This window comes from Pezoporus flaviventris, unplaced genomic scaffold (assembly GCF_033815535.1).
Source record: "Pezoporus flaviventris isolate CSIRO_AGI_PZ_B2104156 unplaced genomic scaffold, CSIRO_AGI_Pfla_v1 ptg000386l, whole genome shotgun sequence".
Lineage (NCBI taxonomy): Eukaryota > Metazoa > Chordata > Aves > Psittaciformes > Psittacidae > Pezoporus > Pezoporus flaviventris.
This window is the reverse complement of record NW_026892933.1, coordinates 40,328-59,001: the sequence shown is the minus strand read 5'-3', so window position 1 is coordinate 59,001 and position 18,674 is coordinate 40,328. Positions and strand designations below refer to the sequence as shown.

The 18,674-nt window shown below is 60.0% G+C and overlaps 1 protein-coding gene across 5 annotated transcripts; it reads left to right on the top strand.

Moving 5' to 3' along the window:
- Positions 1-402: 402 nt before the first annotated feature.
- On the top strand, positions 403-15,341 carry PRKCG (protein kinase C gamma). Of its 5 annotated transcripts, none has more exons than XM_061443475.1 (18): positions 403-578; positions 1,693-1,724; positions 2,621-2,703; positions 3,855-3,966; positions 4,812-4,943; positions 5,518-5,674; positions 6,873-7,007; positions 7,513-7,600; positions 7,706-7,735; positions 7,826-7,972; positions 8,608-8,781; positions 9,891-9,982; positions 11,195-11,257; positions 11,349-11,487; positions 12,091-12,171; positions 12,790-12,897; positions 13,415-13,555; positions 15,125-15,341. In XM_061443475.1, the coding sequence occupies exons 1-18, from the start codon at positions 418-420 to the stop codon at positions 15,305-15,307; spliced, it is 2,058 nt and encodes a 685-aa protein (XP_061299459.1). In that variant the 5' UTR covers positions 403-417; the 3' UTR covers positions 15,308-15,341. The 5 variants fall into 5 exon arrangements, with proteins under 5 accessions (XP_061299459.1, XP_061299461.1, XP_061299460.1 ...); XM_061443477.1 differs by lacking the exon at positions 403-578 and adding an exon at positions 935-1,011; XM_061443476.1 differs by lacking the exon at positions 403-578 and adding an exon at positions 1,126-1,149.
- The last annotated feature ends 3,333 nt before the right edge of the window (positions 15,342-18,674 follow it).

Sequence of the window (18,674 nt, the reverse complement as noted above, 5' to 3'; positions counted from 1 at the left end):
CCTCCCATCTCCATCTCCACATCTCCATCCCCACATCTCCATCCCCACATCTCCATCCCCACATCTCCGTCCCCACATCTCCATCCCATCTCCATCCCCACATCTCCATCCCCACATCTCCATCCCATCTCCATCCCCACGGCTCCATCCCCACATCTCCATCCCCACATCTCCATCCCCACATCTCCATCCCCACATCTCCATCCCCACATCTCCATCCCCACATCTCCATCCCATCTCCATCCCCACATCTCCATCCCCACATCTCCATCCCATCTCCATCCCCACATCTCCATCTCCACATCTCCATCCCCACATCTCCATCCCCACATCTCCATCCCCACATCTCCATCCCCACATCTCCCTCCCCACGGCTCCATCCCCCCCTTTTGCCCCCCCACAGCCCCCCCGTGGCCGATGGCGCTGGCGGGGCCGGAGGGGGAGCGCTCGGCGCGGCCGCTGTTCTGCCGCCGGGGGGCGCTGCGGCACAAGGTGGTTCACGAGGTCAAGAGCCACCGCTTCACCGCGAGGTTCTTCAAGCAGCCCACGTTCTGCAGCCACTGCACCGACTTCATCTGGTGAGGCCCATGGGGACCCATAGACACCCATAGACACCCATAGAGACCATAGGGACCCATAGACACCCATAGACACCCACATAGACCATAGGGACCCATAGACACCCATATAGACCATAGGGACCCATAGAGCCCACGTTCTGCAGCCACTGCACCGACTTCATCTGGTGAGGCCCATAGGGACCCATAGACACCCATAGACACCCATATAGACCATAGGGACCCATAGACACCCATAGACACCCACATAGACCATAGGGACCCATAGAGCCCACGTTCTGCAGCCACTGCACCGACTTCATCTGGTGAGGCCCATGGGGACCCATAGACACCCATAGACACCCATATAGACCATAGGGACCCATAGACACCCATATAGACCATAGGGACCCATAGAGCCCACGTTCTGCAGCCACTGCACCGACTTCATCTGGTGAGGCCCATAGGGACCCATAGACACCCATAGACACCCATATAGACCATAGGGACCCATAGACACCCATAGACACCCACATAGACCATAGGGACCCATAGAGCCCATGTTCTGCAGCCACTGCACCGACTTCATCTGGTGAGGCCCATAGGGACCCATAGACACCCATAGAGACCATAGGGACCCATAGACACCCATAGAGACCATAGGGACCCATAGACACCCATATAGACCATAGGGACCCATAGACACCCATAGACACCCATATAGACCATAGGGACCCATAGAGCCCATGTTCTGCAGCCACTGCACCAACTTCATCTGGTGAGGCCCATAGGGACCCATAGAGACCATAGAGACCCATAGACATCCATATAGACCATAGGGAGTCATAGAGACCCATAAGGACCCACAGTGCTCCATAGATATCTACAGCGCCCCACAGAGACACACATCAACCCATGGGACCCATAGAGACCCATAGACACCATAGAGACCCATAAAGACCCATAGGAACCCCTAGGGCCAGGACCCCATGGACCCCAATGGTAGGGTCTTAGGGACCCACAGAGCCCAGCACCAGGGGCAAGGGGACCCCATAGACCCCAATGTGGGGGTCATGGGGACCCCATCGCCCCACATGGGTGACCCCCGGGGGTGACGGCACCTTCTCCTCCCCAGGGGCATCGGGAAGCAGGGCCTGCAGTGCATGGGTGAGCCGCCCTATGGGACCCCCCTATGGGACCCCCCTATGGGACCCCCCCATGGGACTCCCCTTATGGCCCCCATAGGACCCCAATGGGACCCCCCTCTTACCCCCCCCCCCCCCCCCAGGGTCCCCAGAGCACGCTGGGGGGGGGTCCGGGGGGGGGGGGGGAGTGGGCGTGGCCTGGGCGCTGATTGGCTGGAGGGGAGCAGCGGTTGCCATGGAGCATTGCCGGGCAGCTGGGGCCGTTGCTAAGCAACAGGTGGGGGGTGATGGGGCTCTTATAGGGTGTATGGGGAGCATTTAGGGGGGCCCTGGGGTTATTATGGGGTGTATGGGGGGTATTTAGGGGGTTCTGGGGTTATTATAGGGTGTATGGGGAGCATTTAGGGGGTCCTGGGGTTATTATGGGGTGTATGGGGGGTATTTAGGGGGCCCTGGGGTTATTATGGGGTGTATGGGGGGTATTTAGGGGGTCCTGGGGTTATTATGGGGTGTATGGGGGGTATTTAGGGGGTCCTGGGGTTATTATGGGGTGTATGGGGATCATTTAGGGGGGTCCTGGTGTTATTATGGGGTGTATTTAGGGGGTCTTGGGCTTATTATAGAGTGTATGGGAGGTACTTAGGGGGGTCCAGGGTTTATTATGGGATGTATGGGAGGTAGTTAGGGGGGTTCTGGTGTTATTATGGGGTGTATGGGGGGTATTTAGGGGGTCTTGGGGTTATTATAGGGTATATGGGAGGTACTTAGGGGGGTCCAGGGTTTATTATGGGATGTATGGGAGGTAGTTAGGGGGGTTCTGGTGTTATTATGGGGTGTATGGGGAGTATTTAGGGGGGTCCTGGGGTTATTATGGGATGGATGTGGGGTACTTAGGGCCCCCCTCTGCACCCCCCATAGTGTGCAGCTTCGTGGTGCACAAGCGCTGCCATGAGTTCGTCACCTTCGAGTGCCCCGGGGCCGGGAAGGGGCCACAGACGGACGTGAGTCCATGGGGGGGGCCATGGCGGGTCCCTATAGGGGGGATATGGGGTCCTATGGGGGGTATTTTCGGTCGGGTGGGGCAATTGGTGTCTATGGGGGCTAATTGGGGTCCTATGGGGGGGCAATTGGTGTCTATGGTGGTAATTGTGTTTCTATGGGGGTAATTGGTGTCTATGATGTGTGTTAATTGTGTTCCTATGGGTTCTAATTGGGCTCCTGTGGGTGGTAATTGTGTTCCTATGGGGGGTAATTGGGTTCCTGTGGGTGGTAATTGTGTTCCTATGGGGGGTAATCGGTGTCTGTTGGGGGGGTAATTGTGTTCCTATGGGGGGTAATTGGTGTCTGGGGGGGGTAATTGTGTTCCTATGGGGGGTAGTCGGTGTCTGGGGGGGGTAATTGTGTTCCTATGGGGGGTAATTGGTGTCTGGGGGGGGTAATTGTGTTCCTATGGGGGTAATTGGTGTCTATGGGGGTAATTGGGTTCCTGTGGGTAGTCATTGTGTTCCTATGGGGGGTAATCGGTGTCTGTTGGGGGGGTAATTGTGTTCCTATGGGGGGTAATTGGTGTCTGGGGGGGGGTAATTGTGTTCCTATGGGGGGTAATCGGTGTCTGGGGGGGGTAATTGTGTTCCTATGGGGGGTAATCGGTGCCTGTTGGGGGGGTAATTGTGTTCCTATGGGGGGTAATTGGTGTCTGGGGGGGGTAATTGTGTTCCTATGGGGGGTAATTGGTGTCTGGGGGGGTAATTGTGTTCCTATGGGGGGTAATTGGTGTCTGGGGGGGGGTAATTGTGTTCCTATGGGGGGTAATTGGTGTCTGGGGAGGGTAATTGTGTTCCTATGGGGGGTAATTGGTGTCTGTTGGGGGGTAATTGTGTTCCTATGGGGGGTAATTGGTGTCTGTTGGGGGGGTAATTGTGTTCCTATGGGGGGTAATTGGTGTCTGTTGGGGGGGTAATTGTGTTCCTATGGGGGGTAATTGGTGTCTGGGGGGGTAATTGTGTTCCTATGGGGGGTAATTGGTGTCTGGGGAGGGTAATTGTGTTCCTATGGGGGGTAATTGGTGTCTGGGGGGGTAATTGTGTTCCTATGGGGGGTAATCGGTGCCTGTTGGGGGGTGTGCATATGGACCACCATGTGCATCCCCCAGGACCCCCGGAACAAGCACCGCTTCCGGCTGCACAGCTACAGCAGCCCCACCTTCTGCGACCACTGCGGCTCCCTGCTCTATGGGCTGGTGCACCAGGGCATGAAGTGCTCCTGTGAGCCATGGATGCGCTATGGGGGGCAATGGGGGTAATGGGGTAATGGGTGCTCAATGGGGTTCAATGGGTGCACAATGCGGTTCAGTGGGTGCTCAATGGGGTTCAAGGGGTTCACTGGGGTTCAATGGGCTCTCAATGGGTGCTCAATGGGGTTCAATGAGGTTCAATGGGTGCTCAATGGGGTTCAATGGGTGCTCAATAGGGTTCATTGGGGTTCACTGGGTGCTCAATGGGGTTCAATGGGTGCTCAATGGGCTCTCAATGGGTGCTCAATGGGGTTCAATGGGGTTCAGTGGGTGCTCAATAGGGTTCAATGGGTGCTCAATGGGCTCTCAATGGGTGCTCAATGGGTGCTAAATGGGGTTCAATGGGGTTCAATGGGTGCTCAATGGGCTCTCAATGGGTGCTCAATGGGGTTCAGTGGGGTTCAATGGGTGCTCAATGGGGTTCAATGGGGTTCAGTGGGGTTCAATGGGTGCTCAATGGGGTTCAATGGGGTTCAGTGGGGTTCAATGGGTGCTCAATGGGGTTCAGTGGGGTTCAGTGGTTGCTCAATGGGGTTCAATGGGTGCTCAGTGGGCTCTCAATGGGTGCTCAATGGGGTTCAGTGGGGTTCAGTGGGGTTCAATGGGTGCTCAATGGGGTTCAATGGGGTTCAGTGGGGTTCAATGGGTGCTCAATGGGGTTCAATGGGGTTCAGTGGGGTTCAATGGGTGCTCAATGGGGTTCAATGGGGTTCAGTGGGGTTCAATGGGTGCTCAATGGGGTTCAATGGGGTTCAGTGGGGTTCAATGGGTGCTCAATGGGGTTCAATGGGTGCCGGGCGCTGGTGCCCCCTGCAGGCTGCGAGATGAACGTGCACAAGCGCTGCGTGCAGAGCGTGCCCAGCCTCTGCGGCGTCGACCACACCGAGCGCCGCGGCCGCCTGCAGCTCCGCATCCAGGCGCTGCCGGGGGAGCAGCTGCACGTCACCGGTAACGGAGCAGGGGGCCCGGAAACACCCAAAACCGCCCCGGAAACACCCCAAAACGCCCAGGAAACACCCAAAAACGCTCCAGAAACGCCCAAAAATGCCCCGGAAACATCCCAAAACGCCTCAAAACGCCTCTGAAACACCCAAAACGCCCCTGAAACGCCCAGAAACGCCTCTGAAACACTCAGAAACACCTCTGAAACATGCAAAATCGCATCTGAAATACCCTACAAACCCCCAAAAAGCAACTGAAACACGCAAAACCGGCACTGAAACACCCAAAACTGTCCCAAAACACCCCTGGAACACCCAGAAATGCCTCTGAAACACACCAAAATGGTCCAAACCGCCCTGAAACACCCCAAAACGTACCTGAAACACCAAAAAATGCTTCCAAAACACCTAAACCTGCCCCTGAAACACCCAAAATCTCCCCAAAACACCCCTGAAGCCCCCCAAACAAATATGAAATACCCCAAACCACCCCTGAAACACCCAAAAAAAACCAGAACACCCCTGAAACGCCCCCCAACCCCCCCCGGACCCCCAGACCTACTCCTGGTTCCTGCCCGCAGTGGGGGAGGCGCGGAACCTGATCCCGATGGATCCCAACGGGCTCTCGGATCCCTACGTGAAGCTGAAGCTGATCCCGGACCCCAAGAACCTCTCCAAGCAGAAGACGCGGACGGTGAAGGCCACGCTCAACCCCGTGTGGAACGAGGCCTTCCTCTTGTGAGCGGGGCAACATACGTGTGTCATGTGTGTGTCATGCGTGTATCGTATGTGTCCTGTGTCGTGTGGGTCACGTGTGTAATGCGTGTGTCATGTGTCATATGAATGTGTCATACGTGTGTCATATGAATGTGTCATACATGTGTCATAAGTGTGTCGTATGTGTGTTGTGTGTCATATGTATGGGTCATACATGTGTCATGTGTGTCTTATGTGTGTCAGGTGTGTGTCATATGTGTCATACATGTGTCGTATGTGTATGTCATAAGTGTATCGTACATGTTTTGCGTGTGTCGTGTGTGTGTCATGTGTGTCTTGTGTGCCATATGAGTGACATACGTGTGTCATGAGTGTCATACGTGTGTCATATGAGTGTCATACGTGTCCCACCCATGACCCACCCATGACCCACCCATGTCCCACCCATGTCCCATCCATGTCCCATCCATGTCCCACCCATGACCCACCCATGCCCACCCATGCCCCACCCATGCCCCACCCATTTCCCACCCATGACCCACCCATGCCCACCCATGACCCACCCATGACCCACCCATGACCCACCCATGTCCCACCCATGACCCACCCATGTCCCACCCATGTCCCACCCATGTCCCACCCATGACCCACCCATGCCCCACCCATTTCCCACCCATGACCCACCCATGCCCACCCATGCCCCACCCATGCCCCACCCATTTCCCACCCATGACCCACCCATGCCCACCCATGCCCCACCCATGACCCACGCATGACCCACCCATGCCCCACCCATGCCCACCCATGCCCCACCCATGACCCACCCATGTCCCACCCATGACCCACCCATGACCCACCCACGTCCCACCCATGACCCACCCATGTCCCACCCATGACCCACCCATGTCCCACCCATGACCCACCCATGACCCACCCATGTCCCACCCATGCCCCACCCATGCCCCACCCATGCCCCACCCATGTCCCACCCATGCCCCACCCATGCCCCACCCATGACCCACCCATGTCCCACCCATGCCCCACCCATGCCCCACCCATGTCCCACCCATGTCCCACCCATGTCCCACCCATGACCCACCCATGACCCACCCATGCCCCACCCATGACCCACCCATGTCCCACCCATGACCCACCCATGACCCACCCATGACCCACCCATGCCCCACCCATGACCCACCCATGACCCCCCTGCCCCCAGCACGCTGCGCCCCGGGGACTCCGAGCGCCGCCTCTCGGTGGAGGTGTGGGACTGGGACCGCACCTCCCGCAACGACTTCATGGGCGCCATGAGCTTTGGGGTGGCTGAGCTGCTCAAGGGCCACGTGGACGGGTGGTGAGCACGGGGGGACCCCATGGAGCCCCACTGACACCATTGAGCCCCTTGACCCCCATTGAGCCCCATTGACCCCCATTGAGCCCTATTGACACCCACTGACCCCCATTGAGCCCTATTGACACCCATTGACCCCCATTGAGCCCTATTTACACCCACTGAGCCCCACTGACCCCCATTGATCCCCACTGACCCCCACTGACACCCATTGAGCCCCATTGACCCCCATTGAGCCCCATTGAGCCCTATTGACACCCATTGATACCCGTTGGTCCCCATTGACAGCCATTGACCCCACTGAGCCCCATTGCCCCCCATTGACCCCCATTGAGCCCCATTGAGCCTGTTGAGCCCCACTGAACCCCATTAGTACCCATTGACCCCCATGGAGCCCCATTGAGCCCACTGACCCCTACTAAGCCCCATTGACCCCTATTGAGCCCATTGATCCCCATTGATCCGCATTACCCCATTGCTCCCATTGCCCCCATTGCCCCATTGCCAGGTTCAAGCTGCTGAACCAGGAGGAGGGCGAATACTACAACGTCCCCGTGGCCGACACCGACGACTGTGGCCTCCGGCCCAAGTTCGAGGTGATGACCCACCCCTTGAGCCCCCTTGAGCCCCCTTGAGCCCCCTTGAGGCCTATGGACCCCATTGAGCCCCACTGACACCCCCCCCTGCCCCATCTCTTCCAGGCTTGTAACTACCCATTGGAGCTCTACGAGGTAATGGTAACCCCTGGTTACCTTTGACCCCTCGGTAACCCCTCATCCGTGACCCCATGCTGACCCCGTGCCCCCCCGCTGACCCCGCAGAAAGTGCGCAGGGGGCCGGGCCCTTCTCCGGCGCCGTCGCCCTCCCCCAGCCCCACAGATCCCAAACGTGGCTTCTTCAGCTCCGGGCGCTCCCGGCTCGGGGACTTCACCTTCCTGATGGTGCTGGGCAAGGGCAGCTTCGGCAAGGTGGGACCTGAAAACGGGCAAAAGGACCCCCAAAACGGGCTTGGGGACCCCGAAAACGGGCAAAGGGACCTGAAAACGGGCAAAAGGACCCCAAAAATGGGCTTGGGGACCCCGAAAACGGGCAAAGGGACCTGAAAACGGGCAAAAGGACCCCAAAAATGGGCTTGGGGACCCTGAAAACGGGCAAAGGGACCTGAAAACGGGCAAAAGGACCCCAAAAACGGGCAAAGGGACCCCGAAAACGGGCAAAGGGACCTGAAAATGGGCAAACGGACCCCCAAAACGGGCAAAGGGACCCCCAAAACGGGCTTGGGGACCCCGAAAACGGGCTTGGGGACCCCGAAAATGGGCACGGGGAACACAAAACCCCCCAAAAGAACCCCAGAAACGGGCTGGGGGACCCCGAAAACGGTTGCGGGGAGCACGAAAACGCCCAAAAACGGGCGTGGGGAGCCCGAACCGGTCACGAACCCCCCCGAGACGGGCGCGAGGAACGCAGAAACGGGCACGGGGAGCACAGAAACGCCCCAAACGACCCCGGCGATGGCTGCGGGGGGCGCGAAAAGGCCGCAAAACGGGCGCGGGGAGGCTGAAAACGGGCGCGGGGAGGCTGAAAACGGGCGCGGCGCGCGCAGGTGATGCTGGCCGAGCGGCGCGGCACGGCCGAGCTCTTCGCCATCAAGATCCTCAAGAAGGACGTGGTGGTCCAGGACGACGACGCCGCCTGCACCATGGTGGAGCGGCGCGTGCTGGCCCTGGGGCCCCGGCCCCACTTCCTGACCCACCTGCACTCCACCTTCCAGACCGCGGTGAGGGGAATGCGGCACCATGGGGCTATGGGGGGTGATGGGGGGTAATGGGGGCCTATGGGGGTATTGTGGCTATGGGGCACTATGGGGGTGTATGGGGGTATTGTGACTATGGGGCACTATGGGGCTATGGGGGGTGATGGGGGGTAATGGGGGCCTATGGGGGCGTATGGGGGCTCTGGGGCACTATGGGGGCGTACGGGGGTATTGTGGCTATGGGGCACTATGGGGCTATGGGGGGTGATGGGGGGTAATGGGGGCCTATGGGGGTATTGGGGCTCTGGGGCACTATGGGGGCGTATGGGGGTATTGTGGCTATGGGGCACTATGGGGGCGTATGGGGGTATTGGGGCTATGGGGCACTATGGGGGCGTATGGGAGTATTGGGGCTATGGGGCACTATGGGGGGTATGAAGGGTAATGGGGACATAGGGGGTAATGGGTCATGATGGGGGGCTATGAGGCTGTGGGGGATAGGGGACTATGGGGGGCAATGGGGGGTAATGGGGGCTGTGGGGCTATGGGGGGGCATAGGGGGTGATGGGGGTTAACGGGGGGTAGTGGGGGTATGGGGGGTGATGGGGGTATGGGGGCTGGGGGGGCTAATGGGGCGCTATGGGGGTCTCTGGGGGTTGATGGGGGGCTATGGGGGGTAATGGGGCTTTATGGGGCACTATGGGGGGTATGGGGGCTAATGGGGGTGATGGTGGGTAATGGGACTCTATGGGGGGTACAGGGGTGTAATGGGGGCTATGGAGGGTAGGGGGCTATGGAGGCTATGGGGCTATGGAGGTGTAATGGGGGTAATGGGGCTGTGGGGGTGTAATGCGAGCTGTGGGGCTGTAATGGGGGCTATGTGGCTATGGGGGGTATGGGGTTGTAATGGGGGGTTATGGGGCTATGGGGGGCTACGGGGCGATGGCGGCTGTGGGGCTATCGGGCTATGGGGGGCTATGGGGGCTATGGGGGGCTATGGGGCTAGGGTTCTATGGGCTCTGTGAGGGCTATGGGTTTATGGGGGCCTATGGTGGCTATGGGGTTATAGGTGGGTAATGGGGGGCTAATGGGAGAGCTATGGGTCACGTGTCCCCGCTGGCCACGCCCCCCAGGACCGCCTCTATTTCGTCATGGAATACGTCACCGGCGGGGACCTCATGTACCACATCCAGCAGGTCGGCAAGTTCAAAGAGCCGCACGCCACGTGAGTGCCCCCTAGCGACCCCTGCTGGTGACCCACAAGTGACCCCCAAATGCCCCCCCATTGGCCCCAAATACCCCTCAAAAACCCCCATTAACCCGTAAGTGCCCCCATTGACCCCCAAATGCCCCCATTGACCCCCAAATACCCCCCATTGGCCCCAAATACCCCTCAAATACCCCCATTAACCCGTAAGTGCCCCCATTGACCCCCAAATGCCCCCATTGACCCCCAAATACCCCCCATTGGCCCCAAATACCCCTCAAATACCCCCATTAACCCGTAAGTGCCCCCATTGACCCCCAAATACCCCCCATTAGCCCCAAATACCCCTCAAATACCCCCATTAACCCGCAAGTGCCCCCATTGACCCCCAAATACCCCCCATTAGCCCCAAATACCCCTCAAATACCCCCATTAACCCGCAAGTGCCCCCATTGACCCCCAAATACCCCCCATTAGCCCCAAATACCCCTCAAATACCCCCATTAACCCGTAAGTGCCCCCATTGACCCCCAAATACCCCCCATTGGCCACAAATACCCCTCAAATACCCCCATTAACCCGCAAGTGCCCCCATTGACCCCCAAATGCCCCACATTGACCCCGATACCCCCGTTGACCCCTGAATACTCCCCATTGACCCCCAAGAGTCCTCCCATTGACCCCCAAGTGCCCCCCATTGACCCCCAAGTATCCCTCCTTTGACCCCTTAAGTGCCCCCCATTGACCCCAAATGCCCCCCCTTGACCCCCAAGTGTCCCCCCATTGACCCCAAATACCCCCCACGTGCCCTCCCCCCCCCATTGGGACTGCCAACCCCTCTTGCTCGCCCCCCAACCTCCCATTTCCCCCTCCCCATTCACCCCAATGCCCCCCATACAAATGCCTCCCCATACCAATGCCCCCCCATACCAACGCCCCCCATTCACCCCAATACCCCCCATTCACCCCAATGCCCCCCATTCACCCCAATACCCCCCATTCACCCCAGTGCCCCCCCATTCACCCCAATGCTCCCCCATACAAATGCCTCCCCCATACCAACGCCCCCCCATTCACCCCAATACCCCCCATTCACCCCAATGCCCCCCCATACCAAAGCCCCCCCATACCAACGCCCCCCATTCACCCCAATACCCCCCATTCACCCCAGTGCCCCCCCATTCACCCCAATGCCCCCCATTCACCCCACTGCCCCCCCTTGCCCCCCAGGTTCTACGCAGCCGAGATCGCCATCGGCCTCTTCTTCCTCCACAACCAAGGCATCATCTACAGGTGCCCCCCCCCCGAACCCCGCCTTTATGGGGGCCGCCCCCCAACCACCCCATGGGGCCGCCCCATTGCTCACACCCCCCCCCCCCCCAAGGGATCTGAAGCTGGATAACGTGATGCTGGACGCCCAGGGTCACGTGAAGATCACGGACTTCGGGATGTGCAAGGAGAACATGTTCCCGGGAGCCACCACCAGGACCTTCTGCGGCACCCCCGACTACATCGCCCCCGAGGTGCCGCTATGGGGAGCTGTGGGGGGCTATGGGGCGCTATGGGGCGCTGTGGGGCGCTGTGGGGGGCTATGGGGCACTATGGGGCGCTGTGGGGCGCTGTGGGGGGCTATGGGGGGCTATGGGGCGCTATGGGGCGCTGTGGGGGGCTATGGGGAGCTGTGGGGGGCTATGGGGCACTATGGGGGCTATGGGGTGCGATGGGGATTATGGGGCGCGATGGGGGATATGGGGCACTATGAGGCACGATGGGGCTATATGGGGGCTATTGGGCGCTATGGGGTGCGATGGGGGATAAGGGGGACATGGGGGCAATGGGGGCTATGGGGCTATGGGACACTGTGGGGGGTATGGGGGCAATGGGGGTTATGGGGGATATGGGGGCTATTGGGCCCATGGGGGCTATGGGGCGCTATGGGGGATATGGGGGTTATGGAGGCTATGGGGAGTATGGGGCTATGGGTGCTATGGGGCTATGGGGCACTACAGGGAGATGGGGGTGACCCAGCAATGGGGATCACCCAGAGCAATGGGGGGGACCCCACCATGGGGGGGGGGCGGGTTGGGGTCCCCGTGCCCCAGGACCCCCCTTTGCCTCCCCCCCAGATCATCGCCTACCAGCCCTATGGCAAGTCCGTGGACTGGTGGTCCTTCGGGGTGCTGCTCTACGAGATGCTGGCCGGGCAGGTGCGTTTGGGCTCAATTCCCCGGATTTTGGCTCATTTGGGGCTGACTTGGGGTGGTTTGGGCTGGTTTTGGGGGGCTGAGGGTTAGGGTCAGGGTTAGGGTCAGGGTTAGGGTCAGGGTCAGGGTTAGGGTCAGGGTTAGGGTCAGGGTTAGGGTTAGGGTCAGGGTTAGGGTCAGGGTTAGGGTTAGGGTCAGGGTTAGGGTCAGGGTTAGGGTCAGGGTTAGGGTCAGGGTTAGGGTTAGGTTTGGGGGTTTTGGTGGTGGCTTTGGGGGTGTTTGGGAGGTGTTTGGGGGTTTTGGTGGCAGCTTTGGGGGTGTTTGGGAGGTGTTTGGGGTTTTTGGGGTGGCTATGGGGGTGTTTGGGAGGTGTTTGGGGGTTTTGGTGGCAGCTTTGGGGGTGTTTGGGAGGTGTTTGGGGTTTTTGGGGTGGCTATGGGGGTGTTTGGGAGGTGTTTGGGGTTTTTGGTGTGGCTACGGGGGTGTTTGGGAGGTGTTTGGGGTTTTTTGGGTGGTTTCGGGGGTGTTTGGGAGGTGTTTGGGGTTTTGGTGGTGATTTTGGGGTGTTTGGGCGGTGTTTGGGGTTTTTGGGTGGTTTCGGGGTGCTGACCCCCTCCGCAGCCCCCCTTTGATGGGGAGGACGAGGACGAGCTCTTCCAGTCCATCATGGAGCAGACGGTGACGTACCCCAAGGCCCTGTCTCGCGAGGCCGTGGCCATCTGCAAGGGGGTGAGGGGCGCTATGGGGCGCTACCGGGCCCTGTGGGTCTCTATGGATCCCTATGGGTCTCTATGGTCTCTATGGGTCTCTATGGTCTCTATGGGTCTCTATGGGTGTCTATGGTCTCTATGGGTCTCTATGGTCTCTATGGTCTCTATGGGTCTCTATGGTCTCTATGGGTCTCTATGGGTCTCTATGGGTCTCTATGGGTCTCTATGGTCTCTATGGGTCTCTATGGGTCTCTATGGTCTCTATGGGTCTCTATGGTCTCTATGGTCTCTATGGGTCTCTATAGGTCTCTATGGGTCTCTATGGTCTCTATGGGCCCCTATGGGTCTCTATGGGTCTCTATGGTCTCTATGGGTCTCTATGGGTCTCTATGGGTCTCTGTGGGTCTCTATGGTCTCTATGGTCTCTATGGGTCTCTATGGGTCTCTATGGGTCTCTGTGGGTCTCTATGGGTCTCTATGGGTCTCTGTGGGTCTCTATGGGTCTCTATGGGTCTGTGACCGCCGCTGCCCCCCAGTTCCTGACCAAGCACCCTGGGAAGCGTCTGGGAGCGGGGCCGGGGGGGGAGCAGGACGTCCGCTCCCACCCCTTCTTCCGGCGCACGGACTGGGAGCGCCTCGAGCGGCTGGAGCTGCCCCCCCCCTTCACCCCACAGCCGGTGAGTGCCCCACAGCGCCCCATAGGGACCCCATAGCGCCCCATAGACACCCCCATAGTGCCCCAAAATTCCCTCATAGCGCCCCACAGCGCCCCCTAGATACCCCATGGTGCCCCATAGCACCCCCTAGATACCCCATAGTGCCCCATAGTGCCCCCTAGATGCCCCATAGTGCCCCATAGTGCCCCCTAGATACCTCATAGTGCCCCATAGTGCCCCCTAGATACCTCATAGTGCCCCATAGTGCCCCCTAGATACCTCATAGTGCCCCATAGTGCCCCCTAGATACCCCATAGTGCCCCATAGTGCCCCCTAGATGCCCCATAGTGCCCCATAGCACCCCTAACACCATTATAAACCGCCCCATAGCACCTCCATAGTGCCCCACAGAGCCCCATAACACCCCATAACAGTTCATAGACACCCCCATATCTCCCCACAGCACCCCCATAGCGCTCCTTAGATACACCCATAGCACTCCCATATCACCCTATAGCACCCCTATAGCGCCCCATAGAACCCCCTTATCACCCCCATAGCACCCCATAGCTCCCCATAGTGCCCCCGTTGCCCTGGGGCTCAGCACTAAACCCGGCTCTTCTCTCTCTGTGTCTGTCCGTGTGCCCCCCCCCGGGCTCCTTTGTCTGTCCCTGTCTGCCCCCCCCCCTCCGAAATGGGGGGACCCCCCCGGGTGTGCCTGGATGGGGGGGGGCTGTGTCCATGTGGTTCAATGGGGGGCGGTTTGGGGGTCCCTGGTTGTGGGGGGGGGGTGGGTGTCCATTTTTGGGGTCCCTGTTTTGGGGTCCCCTCTTTGGATGGGTCCATTATTGGGATGGGTCCATTACTGGGGGGGGTGTCCATTATTGGGGTGGGTCCATTACTGGGGGGGGGTCCGTTATTGGGGGGGGTCCATCATGGGGGGGGGGTCATTAATGGGATGGGTCCATTGCTTTGATGGGTCCATTATTGGGGGGGGGGGGTTCATCACTGGGATGGGTCCATTGCTGGGGGGGTCCATTATTGGGTGGGTTCAATATTGGGATGGGTCCATTATTGGGGGGGTCCATTATTGGGATGGGTCCATTATTTGGGGGGTCCATTACTGGGGGTGTCCATCACTGGGATGGATCCATTATTGGGGGTGTCCATCACTGGGATGGATCCATTATTGGGGGTGTCCATCACTGGGATGGATCCATTATTGGGGGTGTCCATCACTGGGATGGATCCATTATTGGGGGTGTCCATCACTGGGATGGATCCATTATTGGGGGTGTCCATCACTGGGATGGATCCATTATTGGGGGTGTCCATCATTGGGATGGATCCATTATTGGGGGTGTCCATCACTGGGATGGATCCATTATTGGGGGTGTCCATCACTGGGATGGATCCATTACTGGGGGGGATCCACCACTGGGATGCGTCCATTACTGGGGGGGCTCCATCCCTGATGCCCCCTCTTCGGCTGCCTCCATTCGTGGGCTGTTTCGGGGGTCCCCTCTCCGGACGCTCCCATTCCGTTGTGGGGGGGGGGTTGGGTTCATTTTTGGGGTGCCCCCCCCCCAGTGTGGGCGCAATGGGGAGAACTTTGACAAGTTCTTCACGCGGGCCCCCCCCGCGCTCACCCCCCCGGACCAGCTGGTCCTGGCCGGGCTGGACCAAGGCGACTTCGCGGGGTTCACCTACACCAACCCCGACTTCGTGCACCCCGACCTGCGCCTCCCGGCCCCCCCCGGCTCCCTCGTCTGAGATCCGCACCCCCTCCCCCCCCCCGGACCCCTTTTGGGGGGGTCCCCCCTTTATTCCCAACCCCCCCTCATTCCCTATTAGAGCGCAGCACTGATTTGGGGGGCCCCTTATATGGGGGGACCCCTCCTTTATTCCCTGCCCCCCATTCCCCACTATAGGACATCAGTGATTTGGGGGGTGTCCCCTCTAGTTAGGACCTCCCCCCCCAATTTAGGTGGTCCCCCCCTTTATTCTCTCCCACCTCCACTATAGCACAGCAGTGATTTGGGGGGTCCCCCTTTATTCCCCCCGCCATCTCCACTATAGCACAGCAGTGATTTGGGGTCCCCCCCTTTATTCCCCCCTATTGCGCAGCACTGATTTGAGGGCTCCCCCCGTACTTAAGACCCCTCCCCCACGATTTGGGCCCCCCCCTTCATTTGGGGGTCCCCCCTTTAGTTGCCCCATATCTCTACTATAAGACAGCACTGATTTAGGGGGTCCCCCTTTTTTGGGGGTGTCCCTTTTTATTTCCCCCCCCATTTGCTACTATAGGATAGCACTGATTTGGGGGGGGCATTATTTGGGGGGTCCCCCCTTTAATTCCCCCATTCCTCCTATAGCGCAGCACTGATTTGAGGGGGTCCCCATCGTTTGGGGGCCCCCCCCTTTTAGCCCCCCCCCCAGCTGTGACCCCCCTCGGATGAGCTGGGGGGCGCTTTGCACACCACGGACCCCCCCAACCCCCCTCGAGACCCCCAATTTCGCCCCCCCCCCCCCCCCCAATGCCTTTAAGTATAAAAGCGAATGAGCCGGTGCCTGAGTCCGTTCGTCTCTGGGGGGGGGACGGAACACCCCAAAACCCTGCGTCCTTTTATGGGGGGGGCCCCCTACGTGCTGGGACCCCGGTTTGGGCGGGGGGTGGGGAGGGGTCCCCAATGTCCTGAGCCCCACTTTATGGGGGGGTCCCCATATTCCTCTGTCCTTGTTATAAGGCTTGGGGGGGGGTGTGTCCCTGTATTGGGGGGGTCCCCAGATTGGGGGGGGGTCATTGAGGGGGGTCCCTATGATGGGGGAGGGGCAGAGAAGGGGGGGAGGGGGGGGAAACGCGCTGTCCCTTTAAGCGCGGCCGCTCCGTGACATCACAGTGGCCACGGGGGGGGGGGAGGGGAAAGGGGGGGCCCATCCCCCCCCCCTTCCAACCCCCCCCCACCCCCCCCCCCCCGAGGCCGCCGCCGCCGCTGGCTGCGTCCTCGCGTCCGTCCCTCGGCTCCGTCCGCGGCCGCTTCGGCTCCGCTCGGCTCCTTCCGCCGGACCCTTCGGCTCCTCGGCCTCGGCCGCCGCATCCCGCCCGAGTCCGGTCCCTGCATCCCCCCCACCGCATCCCTTGTCCGGTCCCTGCATCCCCCCGGTGTCGGTCCCTGCATCCCCCCCATCGCATCCCTTGTCCATCCCTGCATCCCTCCCACTGCATCCCTCGTTGGTCCCTGCATCCCGTCCATCGCATCCCGTGTCCATCCCTGCATCCCCCCCGTGTCGGTCCCCGCATCCCTCCCATCGCATCCCTCGTTGGTCACCGCATCTCTCCCATCGCATCCCGTCCCTGTCCCTGCATCCCTCCCATCGCATCCCTCGTTGGTCCCCGCATCCCTCCCATCGCATCCCGTCCCTGTCCCTGCATCCCGTCCCCTGCATCCTCCAGCGCGTCCCGGTGTCTGGCTCTTGGTCCATCCCTGCATCCCTCCTTATCCTGTCCGCCTGTCCCTGCATCCCTCATCGCACCCCCCTATTGCATCCCATATCCATCCCCACATCCCATATCCATCCCCACATCCCGTATCCATCCCCCCCATCCCGTATCCATCCTCACATCCCCCTATTGCATCCCGTATCCATCCCTGCATCCCCCCATCCCGTATCCATCCCCCCCATCCCGTATCCATCCCCCCCTCTGTCCCACATCCCTGCATCCCTCTGCCCTTCATCCCTGCCTCCCTCCTCTCTCCATCCCGCATCCCCCATCGCGTCCTTCATCCCCCCCCCACCGTGTCCGTCTGTCCTTCCCCCCCCCCCCCCCCCATCCATCGATCCCCCCCCCCCCCCGTGTCCGTCCCCGCTGCCCTTCCCGCTCCCATGGCGCCCGGGGCCTCGGGGACACGGCAGCCGGCCACGGCGTGAAGCGGGTGAGGGCACGCGTGTGCGGGGTCACGTGTGTGCGGGGTCATGTGTGTGCGGGGTCACATGTGTGTGCGGGGTCATGTGTGTGCGGGGTCACATGTGTGTGCGGGGTCATGTGTGTGCGGGGTCATACATACATGGGGTCATACGTGTGCAGGGTCATACGTATATGGGGTCATATGTGTACGGGATCATACGTGAGTGGGGTCATGTGTGTGCAGGGTCATACGTGTGCATGGTCATGCATGTATGGGGTCATGTATGTGCGGGGTCACACGTGTGCAGGGTCACGCGTGTCCCACATGCGATGTCCCATGGGGGGTCGCTGCACATGCGTGTTCTTGGGGGGGTGCTCCCATAGGGACTCCTGTCCCCTTTTGCCCCCCTTGGCCCTCATAAGCCCCTTGACGCCCCATGGCCACCCCATTGCCCCCTCCCCCTCCCCCCCTGAATGCCCATGGACCCCGCTGACCCCCAACTCCTCCATGACCTCCCTTGACCCCCCTGACCCCTCCTGACCCCCATAGTCCCCATAGCCCCAATGATGCCCTCCACCCCCCATTCCCCCTATAGCCCCATATCCCCTATAGACCACATTGCCCCCTATAGCCTCTCTACCCCCTATAGCTTCTCTACCCCCTATAGCCCCTATACACCCTATAGCCTCTCTACCCCCTATACCCTCCATAGGGTCAGGATGAGCTCGTGCAGCAGCCTGGTGCTGATGCTCCTGAGCAGGGTGTTCGGGGCCTGTGGGCTGCTGCCCCCCGTATCCCCCTATACCCCTGTAACCCCTATAGCCCCTGGAGTCCCTATACCCCCTATAGCCCAAATACCTTGTATAGCCGCTAGAGCCCCTGAAGGCCCTATGCTCCCTATAGCCCCTATACCCTTCATACTCCATATACCCTCACCCCCCCATAACACCCTACACCCCGTATACTCCCTATAGCCACTGTACCTACGCCTTATAGCCCTTATAGCCCCCTATACCCCCCTAGCCCTTATAGCCTCTTTAACCACTATAGCCTCTATACTCCCTATAGCCCCTGTGTCTCCCATGACCCCCTCTACTCCTTATACCCCCTTCACCTCCTACAGCCCCTATACTCTCATAACCCTCTATAGCCCCTTTCCCCCACTATAACACCTATAGCTCCTGGAGCCCCTATAACCCCCTATAGGCCCTTATAGCCCATATACACCCCCA

Excerpts from the sequence above, each read along its gene's own strand:
- PRKCG (XM_061443475.1), top strand. The coding sequence starts at position 418 with ATGGCGCTGGCGGGGCCGGAGGGGGAGCGCTCGGCGCGGCCGCTGTTC. Across the intron at positions 8,782-9,890 it reads ACTCCACCTTCCAGACCGCG|GACCGCCTCTATTTCGTCAT; the intron begins GTGAGGGGAATG and ends CACGCCCCCCAG. Across the intron at positions 9,983-11,194 it reads TTCAAAGAGCCGCACGCCAC|GTTCTACGCAGCCGAGATCG; the intron begins GTGAGTGCCCCC and ends CTTGCCCCCCAG.